This window comes from Liolophura sinensis, chromosome 8 (assembly GCF_032854445.1).
Source record: "Liolophura sinensis isolate JHLJ2023 chromosome 8, CUHK_Ljap_v2, whole genome shotgun sequence".
Lineage (NCBI taxonomy): Eukaryota > Metazoa > Mollusca > Polyplacophora > Chitonida > Chitonidae > Liolophura > Liolophura sinensis.
In genome coordinates this window covers 50,934,174-50,955,514 of record NC_088302.1, presented here as the reverse complement: position 1 = coordinate 50,955,514, position 21,341 = coordinate 50,934,174, and the positions used below count along the sequence as shown (strand labels likewise).

The following is a 21,341-nucleotide window of genomic DNA, read 5'->3' as shown; positions in this document are numbered from 1 at the left end:
ACAAATCATTAGTTCTCCTTTATGCTGAGCTGCTCTGCATGGCACTATAAGTTAGCCAACCCGTATTCATACTCAGAAAATTCATCTCGTCAATAAGTAGATTTCAATTGTGCGCAAATGCTTTGATTGCGAGCCTTTTTCAAGCTGAAGTATAAAGTGTTGTGCAGGAAAAACAAATTTAAGTTTCGAGCTAATCATCGATTACGTCTGCCAGACTTTATGTTGGTGTAAACTGTAGGAGTGTAAAAGACCTCCCCCGCATATCACATTCTTTACACCAACACGAAACCAAGTCTCCATTATTATTCACGCACAAGGCTAGATAGTAGGCCTAAAAATGCATAAGGCATCATTACCAATTGTGTTCACGAGGAATATTGAAGAACTAAGCAAAGTTGTAATCGAAATACTGGAAGGATGGTCTAAAACGTTAAAACTAAAAAGACATACGGTTTATTCCTAGCCTAAAAGAAGTTGAATTACATCTGATAGGCTATCGAAATGGGAAGGGAAAATAAAATTTGGGAGTATTCAGTTGCAGTTTTTATTTACAGTCGCTCTTTTTTAAGTTGTCATGACCTTCTGTATGGAGTCTGAAAAGCTGCGGAGTAGGATTGGTGCAAAGTATCATGACAAAATACACATAGAAACAATGCTGTGTACCAGCAATACTTATACTGTGTAATATGTGTCCCACATCTTATAAAATTCCCACAAAATTATAAAAGTTGTTTTAAAGGAGTAGCTGTTAAAAATGGGACTTGTCGATGGCAAAATTTTCTTATGGTAGGTAAAAAGAACACTCCGTTATCCCTAGCTGTTCCCATTACACGGTTGAATTTCACAGAAGTGTAAGCCATCTGGTCTAAAGACCACACTAAATCTTGATGTGTGTGCAAAATATCTGCCCTTAACTTATCTCTGCCCACTTTCAAATTCGTCGGCCCGACGCAAAAATACCATTCTCGTTCTTCTGTACGACATTGAGTCCTCACTGTATCACCGGTGTATCACATAGAACATACATGCATACCCTTTTGCCTATCATCACTCCAGCGTCTTCACATCCGCGCTATTATCAATATATATATATATATATATATATATATATATATATATATATATATATATATATATATATATATATATATATATATATATATATATATATATATATATATATATATATATATATATATATATATATATCCTCCTATGCACGCCATTACCCTCGGAGTCTGCCTCCATCCACACACGCTGTAGTATACAAACTGTTATCCTTCATCACCATATGCATCTGCTTTCATACTTTCTTTACATATAAGCAAACAATTTAAAAAAAAATACAAAAAACTTGAGCCAGTTAAAAATATAATACATGTAGAACTACGTTACTCTTCGCAGCCAAAGTAATGTCAGCACTGATGATTGCTATAATAGTCATAAAGAAGGATTTATCATAAGATGTAAGAGTGTCTGTCACGGAGATTTCTCCATGCCAGCCACACTGTAGCGCTTCCATGAAGTGAAAAAACCTATCAACCTGTTGCATAATAACAATAATCACATAGCTCAGTATACACATTATGTACATGCACATAATCCCAGCACTGTATTCAATGATGAAAGAATCATTTCATCACTTGGGAAACACTATACAGTTTCGCCCAATTGCCAATGTAAGAATTTTGGCAATACTCGCTAAACGAAGGCTACATTTCAAATGGCATTTCAATTTCAATTTTACATTAAAGTGTTACATTTCCCAACACTGTTAAAAACCTTAGGGCACGTTCATTATGTATGGCATAATAGTTCTCCGGTAAATACCGGAAACATCTTTATGACGAATCTTGGCACCATACGATTCCACTGGTTTCCTCTTGCACTCTAGTTCCCACGGCTGAACTTGTATTCACTTTAACGTAAGACATTTACTCACAAGTTTGACAAAGAACACAAGGTTGCCAAACCATGTTCGCATAAAACGTTAATCAGATTGGCGTGAATATAAAACTCTGTATTGTGCTGTTGAGGTTACGACGACAGCTAATAACAGCTTCGAATTATGAGAACAGATGTATTTCTGGACGTTTATCTGGGCATTTAATCGTCTTAACATCCCACTGGATGGGTCTGACTAAGCTACACGTATGAGCTTATTGTTACAGGACTTCCTCGGGACATGGGTCAGTCCCCGCTAGAGGCGCCGTGGACGAAGAATTACCCCGCCTCTCGTCGTCTTTAAAACATGAATTACAGTTGACTACTTCGTCGAAGCTTTTGCCAAAATCCCTTGACATTTTCGCGTAAATAATCGGTCTTATGAACTTGTCCAGATGAGCAATGGCGATGAAATAGTCTCGTACAGTGTACAATACGTCCATCTCGTAATACTTTTGTATGCGCTGGGCCTGAAGCGCTGGGTCCATCGGCATGTCGGCGATGGCTTGATCCTTGTACAAAATGACAAGGTGCAGGATGTTCACTGGTAGCCAGAGAGCTATGAACACACTTATAACGATGGAGACCAACTTGGAAAACTGTCTCTGGCGAGGGCTGTAACTGTCTTCACAAAACCTACGGCACACCAAATACGTGGCAAAATATATCAGAGATATGAGAACTACTGGCAAAACGAAGGAAAATCCTAAAGAGATGAGCAAAAACTGTTCAAGGCTATAGTCAAATTTCAACAAGCAGAGAAGTTCGTGAGTTTCATCGTCAAGGGTCAACATTGGGACATTGGCCAGCAGAGCTAAAATCCAAAGACATAAGCTGCAGAGAACTCCCTGGACAAAGGTTGGACCGCGGCGAGATCGACTTGTTAACACAATAGCCCTTAACACAGCAAACGCTACCAGGTGGTAGGCGGCTATGTATGTAAACGTATGAGACAGGTAAGCCTCCACTTTGCAGAAAGGTTCTGAGTTCAGCAGTAATTCCACATTGTTCGTTTCATACAATATTCCAACTGGAATGCCCAGTGCCAGGTAAAGGACATCGGCGATGGCAAGTCCAGCCGCCAACGCAAACAGCCCGATCCGGGTCTTCTTGTATTTGACCAGGGCCCGGAACAACATGATGTTGTCGGCCAAACCGATGACAGCAAACAGACCCATCAAGACGCACACAAACAGTGCATTCTTGGAGATCTCGTCCGTCAGTCCCATCTTGTACTTCGGAGTCATCAGAAGTGTGTGAGGATGTCCGACCGCCAACTACAAGCACTGCCAGGGCTTCGGCCATAGGAATTCTGTCAAGATAGAAAAGAAAAACACTAAATACATGAGATGTTTCCATTTCCACTGTTAAGCTTCACAAAGTAGAGTCTTGTAGTAACTCCAACAAAAGATACAACACGATGCATGGTTCAATATTTCGGTTTTATTTAAACCATTTTCAAGACTGAACAATAAATATATGACAACAGTAAAGATAGACAAACAAACAATCAATCACATAAAAACTAAAACTTAATGATTTCATACCGCCAACAGACTCAATGGCCTAAACAAGAGAGAGATGCCAATAATGTCTTACTAAAATGTCTTCTTGGGATATATAAGAGTCCACACTAATCAATCAAGTCAACATCCTCAATGAAAACAATATTGAAATGTATGATTAAATACTGCGGTAAAAGACTGAAAACATTTCACGAAAAACTACTTCAACAACCGTAACCCAAAACCTTGTATGTCGTGGAGGACGTTAAAACTGTGACGGCGTTCATTTAACACTCTACAATGACAAAACACCGGAGAAGACCTTTATTTTCATTCAGAAAGGCTGCTATACTTACATCAGTACTTTCATTATATCCAGACACATTAACACAGATTCAGTCAAAAGATAACATTTCATATACTTGGACGAAGGCAGTTTCTCGATGTCTGTTGCATCCACCAACAACGGTGACTCTTGAAGAGATGTGCACGCGGAAGGCTGGTGATAGATGCCTGGCATTCACTGAGAGTGACGCGTGCGCAAGGTCAGGCAACACACATGGAACTATCGGTAAATTAATCAGAAATCCCGCAGCTTTATTCAAATGACGATAGGTATCTGTGTGTGTTTGGTATAGACGCTGAGCTCAGGCGGTTACTTGGACTCGACGGTTACGACTTAACGTCACCTCGGCAATATTGCAGCTATACCGTGTACCATGTAGGCCCACTGGCAATATTGTAGTCACAATAGAAAAGTCATGGTCACATACAGTGCATATGATAATGTGTGTAATAATGTATAACGAATATTATAGGTATATGTCTACAATTACTCTCCTTGTAGATTACACCACATTATTCTCTCTATTTGATATCAATGATAATTGTGGATATGGAATGACAAGGGCGTGTCATCAGAAGATAAACCTCAGTGACATTTACGATCGTGTACCAGCCGTTAAATATACAATGACGTTTGCCATTAGCGATATCGCAATATGCACACATGGATTTTTTCACACAAAAACGCAATCCTTTTCATCCAGGTGATCTGATGAGTGACATAAGGCAAACGTGTGGGGTGGGGCAGAGAAATAGAGGAGGCAGAAGAGGCGGGATGCCCCGAAAAAAGGGAGGGAGAGGTCGTTTGACGGATTGCTTTGGTTTTAAGATCGCTTTCCATGCACGCTGTTTATGGCATACCACGAAAGCTGTGACCAGTCTCTTGAACCTTTGTGCTGTGTTACTGTATCGTACAATGCTCTATATGTCCACTATGTAAAGCTTTCCCTTCGAACCACCATCAATAACCTAGACAAGCAATTGTAGAAATTACTAAGCCGAATAGCGCTGGTGAGGCTATAGGATCGAAGAATCCAAGCCATTATCTTGGTAGAGCGTAAACAAAGGCGCTATCACATGTGATCAAATTCCTCACTACTTAGGACATAGCTTTCTATTCTTTTGGTGATGTGTTAGGGATACCATTTCAGTGTAGATTATTGGTTAACTATAGAATGTCCCTACGTTAACCTTTAAAGAACAAGACAGCACCTGGCAAAAACTCATTTCAATCGAAAGCGGGATACTCAAGCTTTCTGAAAAGTATCACACTTGATTGTTTTGATGAGATTTCACCCAATCATATGTAGAACAAAATGACAATACTGCACAAATGGCTGGTGTGAGTCGATGCAGCCATCTTGAGAATTTTATCCATTCAAAGACGTTGCTGTCAGGTTGAGCGGCCTAAGCTGTGACGTAGTTTTTACCCATGCACTCCATGAAGTGACATATGATAACACAGAACACGTATAAGACATCATTTCGAAAACGTTTACAACAATTTAGTTACGTGTAGCCGAAGGGCCATTTCAAAAGTGTTGTGGGCAGGTCTGTATCACTTACGGACCACCACAGTCGTAAAATCAGTTGATTTACAAGCCGTGTAATATTCAACGATGGTGTCACAAATTATGTCAGACAGTACCGTCTCGGCCCACAACGCATTCATCTCCCCAAATACATATTTTTGTCGTTCATTTTCGCGTTAAGTCAGGAGCTTCTAAATAAAAAATGTCAGAATCAGTGCAAAAATCATTACGGAAACCCCAAGGTTTATGGGAACGAGAAGGCGGCATCTCAACGGTCAACGCTTAAAATAATTTTTTTCTCTAAAGTTTTAAAATTTTTCGCCTTCGTGTTTCTCACGTGCAAGGGATGTTTTTTCTGCTTTCTTTCATAAAATACAGTAAAATTATTGAAACGACGTGTTCAAGCCGAGGTACTTTCTCTGACGTCCGCGATGACTGGGTTAGCACTGCTCTCATTTCAGAACCCAGTGCTACAAAATTGAAGCACAAAATCTAGCACCAGTCGAATACCTAGATCAGCGATAGATCAATAATACTTAGATTTATTTCCATTTGTTTCAAGATTGGTCATGTACCTAGATGTACAACAATCCTACTGTAATTTTGTAAACATTTAACTGGGGTCAAACAACCCCTCCGGAGGCTACGACCTGAAGCAGGACTACAGCGGCTGTGCATCTACATCTAGATCTGCAGTTAGGTTATTGAAACTGGGTCGCTGGAGTTCCTTTTAAATGATATAGTAGGCCTGCTGTATCAACAGTTCAAGCAGTGGAATAAATATTCTTCCAGCATGTCCATTTTCCGAGAAAACTATATTTATCACTTTCATCGCCGAATGACGTCCTTTGGGGTTACCAGACTCAGCATGTACTATGCCACTAGTAGTTACCAGACTCACCATGTATGACGTCCTTGGTAGTTATCAGACTCATTAGTATGATGTCCTTGGTAGTTACCCGACTCACCATACCTGTCGTCCTCGGTAGGCTAGTTAACCAGATTCAGCATATATGACGTCCTTGAGGGCTACCAGACTCACCATGTACGTTATCCTTGGTAGTTACCAGACTCACCATGTATGACGCCCTTGGGGGTTACCAGACTCACCATGTACGACGCCCTTGGGGGTTACCAGACTCACCATATATGATGTCCATGGTAGTTACCAGATTCACCATGTGTGACATCCTTGGTAGTTACAAGACTCACCATGTATGACGTCCTTGGTAGTTACCAGACTCACCAAATATGACGTCTTTGGTAGTTTCCAGATTCACCATATATGATATGTTTGGTAGTTATCAGACCCATCATGTATGACGTCCTTGGTAGTTACTAGTCTCAACATGTATGCCGCCCTTGGTAATTAGCAGACTCACCATGTATGACGCCCTTGGTAGTTACCAGATTCACCATGTGTGACGTCCTTGGAAGTCACCAGACTCACTATAAATGACGTCCTTGGTAGTTACCAGACTCACCATGTTTGATGTCCTTGGTAGTTACCAGATTCACTCTGTATGACGTCTTTGGTAGTTACCAGACTCACAATATATGATATCTTTGGTAGTTACGAGACTCACCATGTATGATGTCCTTGGTAGTTACCAGACTCACCATGTATGACGTCATTGGTAGTTACCAGACTCACAATGTATGACGTCCTTGGTAGTTACCACACTCACCAAATATGACGTCATTGGTAGTTTACAGACTCACCATATATGATATGTTTGGTAGTTATCAGACCCATCATGTATGATGTCTTTGGTAGTTACTAGTCTCAACATGTATGACGTCCTTGGTAGTTACCAGATTCACCATGTATGACGTCCTTGGTAGTTACCAGACTCACCATGTATGATGGCCTTGGTAGTTACCAGACTCACCATTATGATGTCCTTGGTAGTTACCCGACTCACCATAAATGTCTTCCTCGGTAGACTAGTTAATCAGATTCACCATATATCACCTTCTTGGTAGTTACCAGACTCTCCATGTATGATAGCCTTGGTAGTTACCAGACTCACCATTATGCTGTCCTTGGCAGTTACCAGACTCACCATAAATGTCTTCCTCGGTAGGCTAGTTAATCAGATTCACCATATATCACCTCCTTGGTAGTTACCAGACTCACCATGTATGACATCCTTGGTTATTATCAGACACCATGCATGATGTCCTTGGTAGTTACCAGACTCACCAGTATGATGTCCTTGGTAGTTACCAGACTCACCAGTATGATGTCCTTGATAGTTACCCGACTCACCATTAATGTCGTCCTCGGTAGACTAGTTAACCAGCTTCACCTCATATCACCTCCTTGGCAGTTACCAGACTCGCCATGTATGACATCCTTGGTAGTTATCAGATACACCATGTATGACGTCCTTGGTAATTACCAGACTCAACAGTATGATGTCCTTGGTAGTTACCCGACTCACCATACCTGTCGTCCTCGGTAGACTTGTTAACCAGATTCATCATATATCACCTCCTTGGTAGTTACCAGACTCACCATATATGATCTTGGCAGTTACCAGGCTCACCATGTATGACCTCCTTGGTACTTACCAGATTCACCATGTATGCGGTCCTTAGTAGTTACCAGACTCATCATGTATGATCTTCTTGTAAGTTACCAGACTCTCCATGTATATGTTCCTTAGTAGTTACCGGTCTCACCATGTATGGCGTTCTTGGTAAGTACAAAACTCACCCTGCATGATTTCCTTCACAGTGATAAAATGTAGCACATCTTTGGTAGTCCCCAGACAAGTTTGGATACTGCATGGACGGATCTCTCGTCTTGCACACCTATTTACTATTTTGATATATTCCCTGCTACATTTGAAAATGTGTTCGTACTTGCACATATAGATAGGGCTCACTATAACTGTATTTTTTATTTCGTATTTATGAAAAGCCACACAACTGTGGATACATTTCATAGAAAAGACAACAGGAACAACGCTCTAGTTAATTTATATGCGCCTTTATTGGCCCAGTTGTCTATCTACGAATCATGTGTAGCAGAGCCGGGCTGTAGCCACTTGTATCCCTCTAAGTACGTCAATAAACACGGAACGGTGTTAGGGTATTAAAAGAAAATGTATATAGGCCTATATAAAGTTGATTTACAGAACATATTCATGTCAAAAGTCTGAGTTTAACGCTGGTACAGACCAAAGCAGCAACTGTATGTATATAAATATACATACAGCCTGCTTGGTTGGTTTCATTGCCCTGGGCTTCTGACCAGGTTAAAAACAGCCGCACAAACAAGCCTACTTGTGCCATGTTATTGCTGTAGCGGGAGGCACCAGAATACATTGACCTACAAAGGACCAACCATAGTTGACCCCGCGCGAGCCCAGAGGTCAACACTTGCCTTCTGAACAATGAGGTAAAGATTCTAAATTAGACACTTCTGTCGTTTTTCTTTTATGTTATGAGGCATTTAACCCAAATAACCTTACTGATGACCTCAATGTATAGGCTAGATGCAAGCTTACTTATATCGCTTGCACGGTATATGACTACACAGCGTGCAAAATGAGAACAGGTCAGCGCGCGCTCGATCTGCCCTCGTTTCTGCGGGAGAACGCCCTTGTGCACTGTCAGCGATCGGCGTGACATGTGCACATCCCGGCTACATCATTTGACTCTTCGTCAGACGCTCCCTAGGAAAAATCAATCACCTGATTGTGATAGAAAAAGAACGTCGAAACACAAGAAAGGCCAAAACAATGGAGTATTAATTGCCCTATATCGAAGTTACTGTTCCATTTTAATATTTTTGCTAGACCTTTTTTATTGTTAACACTATGTTCTGGCAATTAGCTCAGTTGAATAATTGCCCTATATTTTTATTGCTCACATATGTTTTATTGTTTGGCCAGCACTGTCGCCTATTTCAACATGTGCATTAGTCTGACCTGTATAAAACCTGATTACTGCGTCATCTTCCGTGGAACCACAATTCTGCAACGTGCAATAATTTTGCTCGGCACTAGACTGGGCTGTAGGCCCGAAAAGCAGAATTAAATAAAGCTATGATTTCGTTTCAGTCCGACTTGATTACTCCCGTGTATATAAAACGTTTAGCCAAACGGCAGCCAAATATAACCATGTCGTCAGGACATTTTCATATTTTCGATTCAGCAATGCTGTTTGCTATCCCATTTCCGTAGAATTCCTAGCACAGCTCAAGTGTGAGTGTGACACGGGTTACACATGAAATCGTCAGAATGAAGCTTGTGGGGGTTGCCCATGCATGGTGTGTACATTTACAATATATATACACGCACACCCAATGTCGTAATCCGCATGCTAAAAGAACTAAGTTGATATATAGTCACTGTCAAATGGCTTTGTCGAGCCGGCACACTATACAAAAGAACAGAAATCGGTTTTGGCAGCTATTGTTCTTGAGTCGTTCTACCGATGAAAAGTAAAAGAGATCCATGTTTAACGCTATCTTAAGTTACAGCGCATCAAATACGTTTCTAAGAGTGACGGTTACACCACAAAGGTACGTACATGAAACGGCAATACACAAATTTATACCAAAGGACATCCATGTCAAGCACGACTCTTGCTTTCCAGATTTCCACCACCGTATGCGTAGGCACAGAGAACCATAAATTCGCCTCTGCCTTTCATGCAGAATCCGTACATACGGACGTTTGCGTATCTTTTACTCACCCACCCATGGAAGTATTAAATTTATCCGCTGTATGCCACTGGTAACAATCTTCGTGACAGATCGTGTTAAAAATACGCAAACAAGATTTGGAGTTATACAAGCCTCTAATCAAGGTATCTGTATGTGTCCTGTCGCCTGGGACAGAAAGCCATAATTACAGACAAGCGATCCGGACATCTACGTCGTGTCTGTATAAGGTTGCAGTCGGAGAGTATAAGATTAGTTTGCCACCAATGGCCTTACTAAAGCCAATTCTATAGCAACCAATATCCTCAGTGGAAGCCGATTAAATAAAGAAAACATCCAAATTTAAAAATCTCCAACCTTGAACCTTAATCTTTAATTTCAAGGAGTGCATGCGAGAGGCAAAGAAAGTCCTGAAGTTAAAAACAGGAAGAATATCAGAATACGGTATTGGGTGTACACTATATGGCAAAAAAGATATATTACAGAAAAGAAGAACCAAAACAATAAAAGATGACAGAGGAAAACAACATCAACCACAACATCAAGACATCGGCTCCGACTGCACCCGGGTTGAAAGGTTGCAGAGATGTAAAGGTGAAGTGTGAGAATTTCGTTCACTATGATAACACTGTTATTTCACAATGATAACTATAACTAGTTAAGAATGGGACTGTGTGATCAGTGTATCGACCGCAAAATTTTATTTATTTATTTATCTGATTGGTGTTTTACGCCGTACTCACGAACATTTCACTTATACGACAGGGACCAGCATTACGGTGGGAGAAAACCGGGCATAGCCTTGGGGAAAACCCACGACAATCCGCAGGTTGCTGCAGACCTTCTCACGCAAAATTTTATATTTTGTGTTTTTCTTTTGTTTTGTGACCAGTTGACCAAATTATATTGAAAGTAATGAAATCGAATATTTAATTGTAAAACAAGGCCACGCTAGCAACTTTCCTGGCCTTTTGCCAACGTTTCAGATACCATTTCTATCGGATTGCTTTTGTTTTCCAGTCAAAAAATTTGACATGTTATCAGCAGTGCTGGGGAAAAGCGCGCGACAACACAATTGTCAGGAACGTAAACATGTTTGGCAGTTCTTGCCCTAGTCCAACATTTCCTTAATAGCTTAACACGTGGATATATAAAAACATTAACAGGTCCCACAAAATGTTCCATAGACTGCATTTTCAACTCATTTTGATAATACTGTCGGTACACGCCACCGTACTTGGTCTAGTTACATGCCACTATATTTTGAGATATTCACTTTGGTACACGCATACTTAAGACACAGGTAGGCCAGAGGGTTGGGATCTATCTCAGCTCTTCGCTGTCACCTAAGTAATACAATACTCACAACTTGATCAATATATAGACAGCATACTGTTCGACCGAACTGGAAGTCCACAGGTACTCCCGGATACATTTCCGCACACCGGAGATCAGTCTGCTATTAATATTGTTAGCACAACCACATCACTGTATGATTTACCCACTCTTGTCCTTTACACCATGCTGTATTCTGACTGACATAAACACTGTGGATGCCACTCCAGTTTGAACTACAGTCTATTTCTTTTAGAAAGTGGCCTGCATTCATCTGTCTGTAAAATCAGTCATCCTCACTACCAAAATTGCCTTAAGGCAGTAACACGTAACAAGCCAAGCTCTACACAGTGACATGTTGAACGTCCATATTATTTACAAGGAAAATGCAGTTAGAATACTTTTTCTAGTTTATAATGTTAAACTCCATAAGCTTAATTTTGACACCAAGAACTCATTGCCTCGGGATGAGGTCATATTTATTCGAAAACAAGTGGCATGCTGGAGAATGGGCGGGGAGTATTTTACTATTATAGTACTCCAAGCGGTTAAACTCCACGCAGTACTACGGTACTAACACGTTTATCAATGGTGGGAATGTCGACTTTCACACCGTCATCACCTTGTACTATCAAATAATCCTCCGTCGAATAAATGAAATATTACTGAGCACGGCGTAAACACCAATCAAATAAATAAGTACCAAATATTCCTACATTGAGGGGCTTTTTTTTTTTTTTAGAAAATTCGGATCACTAGACTTACAGTTCATAACAAAGTTTCATTTTATTTCATGAATGTCACTTTTCTTGGTAGTTGTTTAAAATGGCAATATTTGTAGACGTCAACCTTTGTTTGCAATTTCAATATTCGTACACTATTTTCACACGTAGTGATCCCGGATATAGCATGAAGTTCAGCGACAAGACTCCTCCTGATAGCCCACTAAACTGAATACGTAAGCCAAATCCACAGCTTGGTAGGATATTGGTGTGTTTTTTCTGTTCCTTTTAGTTTCTTGTTATCTTTCTTCTTAATTTTTTCTTGCCTTTTTGTATTTTCTTAATTGTCATTGGTCGAGACTTGGCGTGACGTCACCAGGAGAAAGATAACAATACTGTCATGATGGTGTCATTTTGTGTACGATCTGACCGATTCTCAAAGTTCTATGTTGACTTCAGAAATGTATTTTGAGCTTTGTGTGGAAGGTGTGATGTAAGTTTCAGCACCAATAGTAAGACTTTATGACATTTATTTTTTGCAAAAAAATGCACTTTTCAAGGTGAAATTTCAGAAATTTTAATTGTGAAAATGTAGTTCACACATATCATGATTGTGTGTCGCTTAACACGGATTATCTATACAGATGATCCTTTTTTTACACGCAAGGGATATTTTCAAAACGCCTTTGTAAACAAGTTTATCCTAACTTTGCTCACTTTTAATTATGTTATACATATATAAAGTATATCATTTAAGAAATGAGTTACGAGAAATTCAAATTTAGAAGTTTCTTGAAACTTGAAGTTACAATAAGTTTGAACCAGATTTGTACCACATGTTTACAGCCATACGATTACTTAAGGATTCGATAATCATGCAGACAAAATTAAAATGGAGGAGATGGAGATTTTGAATTCAGGTACACTCGGAGAGTATGCATGTATATCACTCGCGCAATCAACACGCAGGTGTCAAATTTACATTGAAACTCAATCGATAAAAAAACTGTTATAGCGTCTCAAAGCATAATCCAACAGCAAACAGAATTTGTTTTGCAATTGTTCATGCGCAGTTGGAGCTGGACATATATTTGTATGTTTGGGTTATATTTAGGCTTGTCATGCAGCGTTTGTGTTTTCTGACATTATATAGATTCTCTCAGCGTCGAGAGATGAAGTGTTTGATATATGTAAGGCAGGTGCTAAACATCGACAATGTCACAACAACGTCAATACATACTCTGACATCTCATAAACCTGCATGTGCCAAATGTAATCAGCGATGTCTAAGATACATGCTAACTGACTATTGAGTTGACGTGTATTGGCACAGGCCACAGTCACCATGTACGTTGTACAATGCGGGGAACCCCCTTGTCACGCAGGCACGGCCGGCGGTGTCAAAGGTCAAACGTAAATCTTTCTGGTTAACCGCAGACGTGTCTACCTTCAACTGATCGTTGGCCTACATACATATACCTGATATCAGCTGTTTGCCTGATATGAGCATGTCTGGTAGGGGTCTATGGTATTCAACTAGCTCATCTGATTCAGATGCACAATGACCATTCCTATATAGGTATATAGATCTAAACACCATAAACTTGGCGATTTATAAGCGAGCCATGCAGCAGGTAACTGCGTGGAATAGCGCTTAACTAGTGACGGTCTTTATGCAAGTCTCGCATGATTAGAAGCCGCGAAAGTTAAAATAGACTTGAAAAGAAGTCCTCATACCAACTATTTGATTTTTCCGAACCAGTATATGTGTTCACTTTACCCTTCACCCCCAACATCCAACATCCCATCGCACTCCACCCCAACCCCTACATCCAGACAGAATTACAAGCCGACATAGTAAGACGGAAATATTACCAAGATCGATGTTAACCGTGACGTTAAAATCCAACAAAAATAATAATTGCTGAGCATCACACAACATACGAAAAACAGTATGCGGATATTACCAATATGACTGGCAAGTATGAACAAGCAATACGTATTTGTATACACACGTCTCTTATCATGCATAAAAAATCTGTAGATTAATATTTGACAAATTAAATGCATATGTCAAGTGGACATATATATAGTTTTCGATCTTGACAACATTACATATAGCAGAGCTGTCAGTTGACTGTCAGTTGCATGTACACATACATACAATACAACAAATATCCAAGCTGCAAAAATCTTGACGTTTCAAATTAAAACAAATTCAATATTTGTTCTATATAGACTGAAATGTACCTTTTTATGTAATGCAGCAGTGTGCATGAAATACTATTATTATATAGTTCTATATTTATTTTATTTATCTGATTGGTGTTTTACGCCATACTCAAGAATATTTCACTTATACGACGGCGGCCAACATTATGAGTTCTATATAGCAAAGTATATTTTGATTTTGACATGATATTGTAGAAGTGTGAGGTGGTGGGGGGTGGGGGAGGGGGTATTTAGAATTATTTTATCGTTATTTTATATTATAGCTGTACATTAACTTCTATAAGCTAATGTTAAGCTAACTTGGCCGCTGTACTTAGTTCATCGCACTGTGGAGCTATATTAAGGAGGTAGGCCGTACAGCTCCATGATCGCATTCCGTGAATCCTCACTTATCGCTCTCATATATATATATATATATATATATATATATATATATATATATATATATATATATATATATATATATATATATGTATATGTATATATATGAAATGCATACCGTACCAGCTGGTGTGGTCTAGATTATTGAACAAATATTTAATAAACTTGCCATATTTCTACACTGAAGTAGAAATAAGTTACACGACATTATTTTTCTTTCAGTCCATGTGACACAGTATATGTAGTATATACACCATTATATATATTGGCCTATATATATATATATAAATTTAGGCCTACAGCTTTGCATCAGTATAGGAATCTCAGCCAAAACCGGCACCAACAGCTTTAGTAAAAACTAACGCAATCGCCGAGGAGAATTTTTCTACCGGTTCACTACCCATATAAAACGCAAGAATCTCAAACTTATCAATATAACGAAAGAAATTAAGTTTATACTTGAACTATACGTATAGAGGGCCTAAAGTGTAGGACTCTTACATTCACTATTCGCTGATATATATTCCTGGCTGAAGGCCTATAGGTGGCTATGGGTTGGCACAGCTCCATAGAGTCGAAGAACTCACAAGTGCCTCCAATATGGTTTAGATTTCTACCGACTGGTAAGATAAGCACTGGCTAAGGGCTGTAGTTCCTATGTAGGCTTACCGGCCCGATCAGCTGGGCGACCGTAACGGCGACGTGTTAACGTACTGGCAAAGGGTCACTTACCAACTGATCTGGATGCGTACAAGCTTTGTTAACTCTGTGCCCATTAAGCGTAACTGCGTATATATTTATATACTGTAAAGAGCGTTTGCTCCATAAGTTAATAAAGACGGTAGAGAGTATATATGTTACCAACAATATTAACGTGATGATCCGATATCAGACACTTAGTACAGATCACTACAAAATCACGCTCACAACTACTCCACACACAAGGGCATCCTTCCAAGGGCAAAAAAATTTTCATTTTTTATGAGAAAGAGAGTACAGTACCAGAGTACAGTACCAAAATATAACTAGGCTTCTATGATACGGACCGCGTCACGATGGACACCACAGCTTCAACATGCGTGCCCGGGCCCCAGTCGTTCGGTCGGTCGGACACTACGCTGGGCACGGTCCGAGCAGTACAACCTAACATAACCTCGATGCTGACATTCATCCATGAACAACGTTAAACAGCATACTAACCTGCTTGCAGTCGTTACGTTAAAGCAGAATTCTGGACTCTTCTCTGAAGAGAACATCTAATGTCCACGTCTTGCGGTTTCCCCCCAGCCGTCAGCTGAAAGGCAGCGCATTGACCTAATTCCACTCGTGCAGCTCTCCCGTACAAAACAAGTTGACCTACTTTTACTCGTCAGCTGATTAATGACCTTTCGACCAAATAACGATCCAAGGGAGTTAATCTGATGAGGAGTTTACACACTAACTCCTCGCAGGGCATACAAATTGGACTCGGCAAACACAGACGTGTCCATAACAGACAAGCGTTTCATTCGACAGCTGTGCTACCCTAATGCCTACAACAAACTAATCTTCCATCCTATATATATAATTAGCAAATTCCAAGTTATATTTTTGAGGCATGGGAGTAGAAATATTAGGTACGTAGTAATAATAGGTACGTAAGTACTTGTCAGATCTTCTGCCTGATATTGACATAAAAGAAACCGCCCACAGCTTTTTTTTTATTACATGCGCACAGAATGGGGTTGCCTTTACCAATTATCATGTATGGAGTGGCGGCATGTTCGAATCTTACTCTCGTCAGCTTGTCTACAATATTACATCAAAAAGTTTGCCGCTTAAACAGTCGTCGTGTATAGACCCTTATCAATTAAAAATGAATCTTAGAATGAAATAGATTAAAAAATATATATACCGGTACAGAAATAGATCGTTTGTTAACTGTGGTTATAGATGTTTCATACATAGCAAGTAAACTGATGTATTTTCCTGCATATGCAATAGTGAGCATTTTGACGTACCTTTACGAAATGGCAGATATATTCATTGTTAACAGTAAATCCACGATATTGATTTATATGCATCATTTCCATTTTTGTTCAAGAAAAAAAAAGATAAACAAATAAAGGTAAATCGATCGCTGATCAGGCGAGGCCCAGGTAAATAATTTGATTTATTTTATGGGAGAAGCATCGAAAGATGTGCTTGGTTCGCTAAATTTGACAGATGAAGAAATGTCTGATTATGAGACATTAATACAGAAATTTGAGGGTCATTTCGTGATAAAGAAGAATGTGATCTTTTTGGAAGAACTGAATTCAGTCTGAGACATCAGAAATCAGAAGAACCTGTAGATTCTTAAATCACGGAGGTATTCATTTTGGTGGAATACTGTGAATATGATATGATGCTCTAAAAGAACAGTTTAGTCGAGACCAAATTGTGATTGGTATCAAGAATAAATCCTTGTCTGAGAAATTACAGCTGGATGCAATAACCCATCTGAGGCAAAGAGAAACTGCCAAGAAACAGCAGCACATTTTTCAATCTAGCTCTTCGGTAGACAGAGTATACAGGGGACAAAATAAAGGAAAACATCAGTACCAAAAACGAAAACAGAAAGCAAGTAAAAATGGTTCACACACACAGTCTCAAGATAGCAAACCTACATGGTACCGAAATTGTAGCCGGTGTCTAGGTTATCCTCACTCAAAGGCGAACTGCCCAGCTCGTGACGCAACTTGCAACATTTGTATGAAATGAGGTCACTACGGTAAGGCATGTTTCAATCGAAAAGCAAGTTCACGAAGTGCACTTCATCAAGTGAATGCAGTTAGCAGCTGTAGTGATGATGAGAATTTCTTTCTTGGTGATATTTCGGCGATTGACAGCATTGGGAATACCAACAGCAATCCATGGACGGCCGACGTCAATGTGAACAAATATGTGATTACATTAAACTTGATACGGGTGTAGATGTTACTGTCATTCCCGTCAGTCTGTACACGAAATTGGGGCCGCCAAAGTCACTGTAGCCAGCAACTAGAAGATTGTACAACCCCAGTAGATATGAAATGAATTGTAAAGGAACATTTACATCGCCATTATCTGTGAGAGACAAATCAGCAGTAGAGAAGATTTATGTTACAGAAGGTTTAGAACAACCATTACTAGGCAGATAGGCTATCGAGAGGCTCAACATTGTTAGCCGAAGTGTTGACAATCTCTGTGTGTGAAAGGCAGCAAGCTACAAATCCACAGTAATGAAAATTCCCCCCAAACGGTTCATAGGATTGGGACAAATGGACTCTACATGCAAAATAAAGCTAAAAGAGGATGCCAAACCATTCGCAATTTCCACACCGAGACGAGTTCCACTGCTATTATGCGAATCCACAAAGAAGGGGTTAGACCGGATGTAACAGTGATGTCAGTTTACGGAAACTCGAGGGACAACAAGACCAGAGGCTGGAAGCAGTCCTGAATCGTCTTGAGAAGGCTCATACAACTATCAGCAAGGACAAATGCCAGTTCAGTGTCACAGAAGTGCCTAGGGCACGAGATCAGCGGGAACGGAATAATGCCAGATCCTGCAAAGATCAGAAGCATTCAACAGATGCCTCCCCCAAAGAATATTTAAGAAGTTCGGATGTTTCTGGGCATGGTCGGCCACCTAGGGAAGTTCACTGATCACCTCGCAGACAAAACCAAACCGATCAGAGAGTTACTTCAATCCAGCACAGACTGGGGGTGGGGGAAAAAAGCAACGTGCCTTTGAACAAATCAAGACTGAAATGACGAAAGCCCCAGTGTTCGCTTTGTATGACACAAACCAAGAAACAAAAATCTCAGCAAATGCTTCATCTTACGGTGGCGTACCGTCACAAAGACATAACGACGACCCATGGCGTCCGGTGTGTTTTATGTCACGCTCACTCAGACATGAGAACGCACATATCGAGAAGGAGAATTGACATGGGCCTGTGAAAGGACCAGTGACTTAATAATCGGGGAATCAATCACAGCTGAAACGGACCACAAGCTACTCGTGCTACTTCTGACAAACTACACTCTAGATAAACTTCCTTCAAGGATACAACGTTACAGAATGAGGTAGATATGGTTTGATTTCAAGTCAATCAACCACGTACTCGTTAAGGAAATGTACGTTTCAGACATACTCTAGCGTCTCTAAATCCGAAATCCAGACCAACCTTCCACAATCAGCAACGTGGAAATGGAAGCCTACGTAGAGAACATAATTGAGGCTATACCGATATCAGACACAGAACTTCAGATCATCCGGGAAGCTTAGGAAGAAGATGGTCTGTAAACAAATTAATTTGGTCTACATTCTAGAAGGATGGACGGAAAGAACACCAAATCAGAGACTCTCTGAAGCCATACTGAGCGACTAGAGGTGAAATATCACTCGTCCAAGGAATCTCAGTTAAAGAAACCGGATTATTTATAGTATCTAGTATGAGATTGGACATACTCCACGAAGGACACCTGATAATCGTGAAATGCCGACTACAGAGCATAACAATCCGTGTGGTGGCCCAGACTCAGTCAGGAAATTCATGATCTTGTTGAAAACTGCAAAACATGCGCAGTACACAGAAGCCCCCGGGCAGAACCATTGATGCCCACTCCAACCCCTGAGCGACCTTGACAAATGGTCCCCACATTTTTGTTTCACTTACGCAACAAAGACTCCTTGATTGTGGTGGACTATTTCTCTCGCTACGTTGAGGTGGCAGCGATGACAAACACCACGATAGCTACAGAAGTTATCAAAGCTCTGAAAGGTATCTTCTCACGCCAAGGTATACCAGAAAAACTTCGTTCGGGCAACGGTCCTCAATATGATAGTGCGGAATTCGTCCAGTTTTACAAAGAATGGGGACTTCGACATAATACCTCAGGTCCAAGATTTCCCCAGTCAAACAGAGAAGCTGAGCGTGCGGTTCAGACCATCAGAAACATTCTGAAGAGGGAATCTGACACAGAAAAAATTTTGCTAGCCTACAGGTCGACCCCACTGATGTGCGGATGCTTTCTAGCTCAGCTCGTCATGGGACGAAAACTGCAGTACAGTACCAGTCATTCACACCAAACTGACTCCATCTTGGCCCAGTTTGGAAAAACAAGCGACGTGGGAGAAACAGAAGACAATGGAGCAAAAGGCATACTTCTACAAACACCACGGTGCTCGCTCGCTTGCACCTGTTCCACCTGGGACAACGGTTCAGGTGAGGGATTTGGTCAGAACAGGAACAGTATTTCAAAAGGGAGATAACCCTAGTTCTTATATCATCGAGACATGAGGCACTGTGGTAACAGTCATCACTTGATTCCACTTCCTTCCCACTCTGCCCCACAAGAATCAGCAGTACCGCTGTCATCAGGGAGACAATCGGAACCACCGATCCAGGCTAAACCAACCCTGTCAAGCCCTGTCACGTCCACGACGAACTTAAAGTTCGAGAAAATCTAGGACTGCGTTTTCAGCAGAGACAATTCAAGACTTTTATTGTGCTTTATTCAGATTAAATTCTTTTACTAAAATGTTTGATTGACTTAGGAAGCCATTGACGTTCTATGTGAAACACATTTCATAATTTAATAATGTTTCATTTCAGATAAACGGACACTCTTTTAAGTTCAGTTTGGTAAGTTTAAATTTGATAGTGTTTCAAATTATTTCAAAGAATGGAACAATCTATGTGAAAGGCAATTATAATATAATAATGCTTCATACCAGATATACGGACATAAGATTTAGGTTCAGTTTTGGTGCATTTAAAATTTATGCTGTTTCAAAGAAATATTCTTACTTATAAAAGGGGAGATGTAACGTAATCCACGTGCACGCTACATTTCTTTACATGTAGGTCATACTTTAAAGACATCACGTGACGGGGCCAGCGAAATAAACAGTCAACGGTCCTGAACGAATGCTCGTTGTTACTGGATCAAGTCGATGATAACATAATACATTTGTGCTCAGATAAATACATACATTAAAAGAAATTGCACACATAGTTTGCACCATGTTTTAACTTTTAAGTGTTTCTTATGTACATTTTTTTCAAAGGAAAGAGCATATGTGGTGCCGTTATCTAGGTGCTCATTTATTTACGTTACCCATCTAAGCGCTCCCAGACATTTGTGACCATTGCGTATCCAAGTCAGATCGTGACAGCACTTTACAAGTGTGTACTTGATGACCATATTGGGAAGATTTTTACGCAGATTTTGTGCTGTTAGACCTATTGGAAGCCTCTAAACCTATATATGTCGAGGTCTTTCCATTTCTAGGCCTCAGATTCATAAAAATATTTTAGCCTACTGGAGTAGGAGAGGAGAGAAATCAACGATAATATAACCAAAATACAGTGCCCTTTTCACTGGATAAGCTGTTTCCAGCTGGGATTCAAATTACAGATTACTCAGTATACGACAAAACATCTGATGCAATTTACGTGGTGCAAGTAATACCCTGCCAACCACTGTAGTCATGCAGCAATCAGCACAAACAATGCACTGCAACCACTGTAGTGCTCCAGCAATAGGTACAAGTAATGTCCTGCCAACCACTACAGCCCTCCGGCAATCGGTACAAGTAATGTCCTGCCAACCACTACAGCCCTCCGGCAATCGGTACAAGTAATGTCTCTGGCAA

The 21,341-nt window shown here is 40.2% G+C and overlaps 1 protein-coding gene across 1 annotated transcript; it reads right to left on the bottom strand.

Annotated features, from left to right (window-relative positions):
* Positions 1-1,213: 1,213 nt before the first annotated feature.
* LOC135472999 (neuropeptides B/W receptor type 1-like) lies at positions 1,214-15,991 on the bottom strand. The gene is made up of 2 exons (XM_064752765.1): positions 15,875-15,991; positions 1,214-3,256 (listed from the first exon to the last, which is right to left on the bottom strand). Exon 2 carries the CDS (start codon positions 3,189-3,191, stop codon positions 2,166-2,168), a length of 1,026 nt encoding a protein of 341 aa, XP_064608835.1. The 5' UTR covers positions 3,192-3,256; positions 15,875-15,991; the 3' UTR covers positions 1,214-2,165.
* Positions 15,992-21,341: the final 5,350 nt, after the last annotated feature.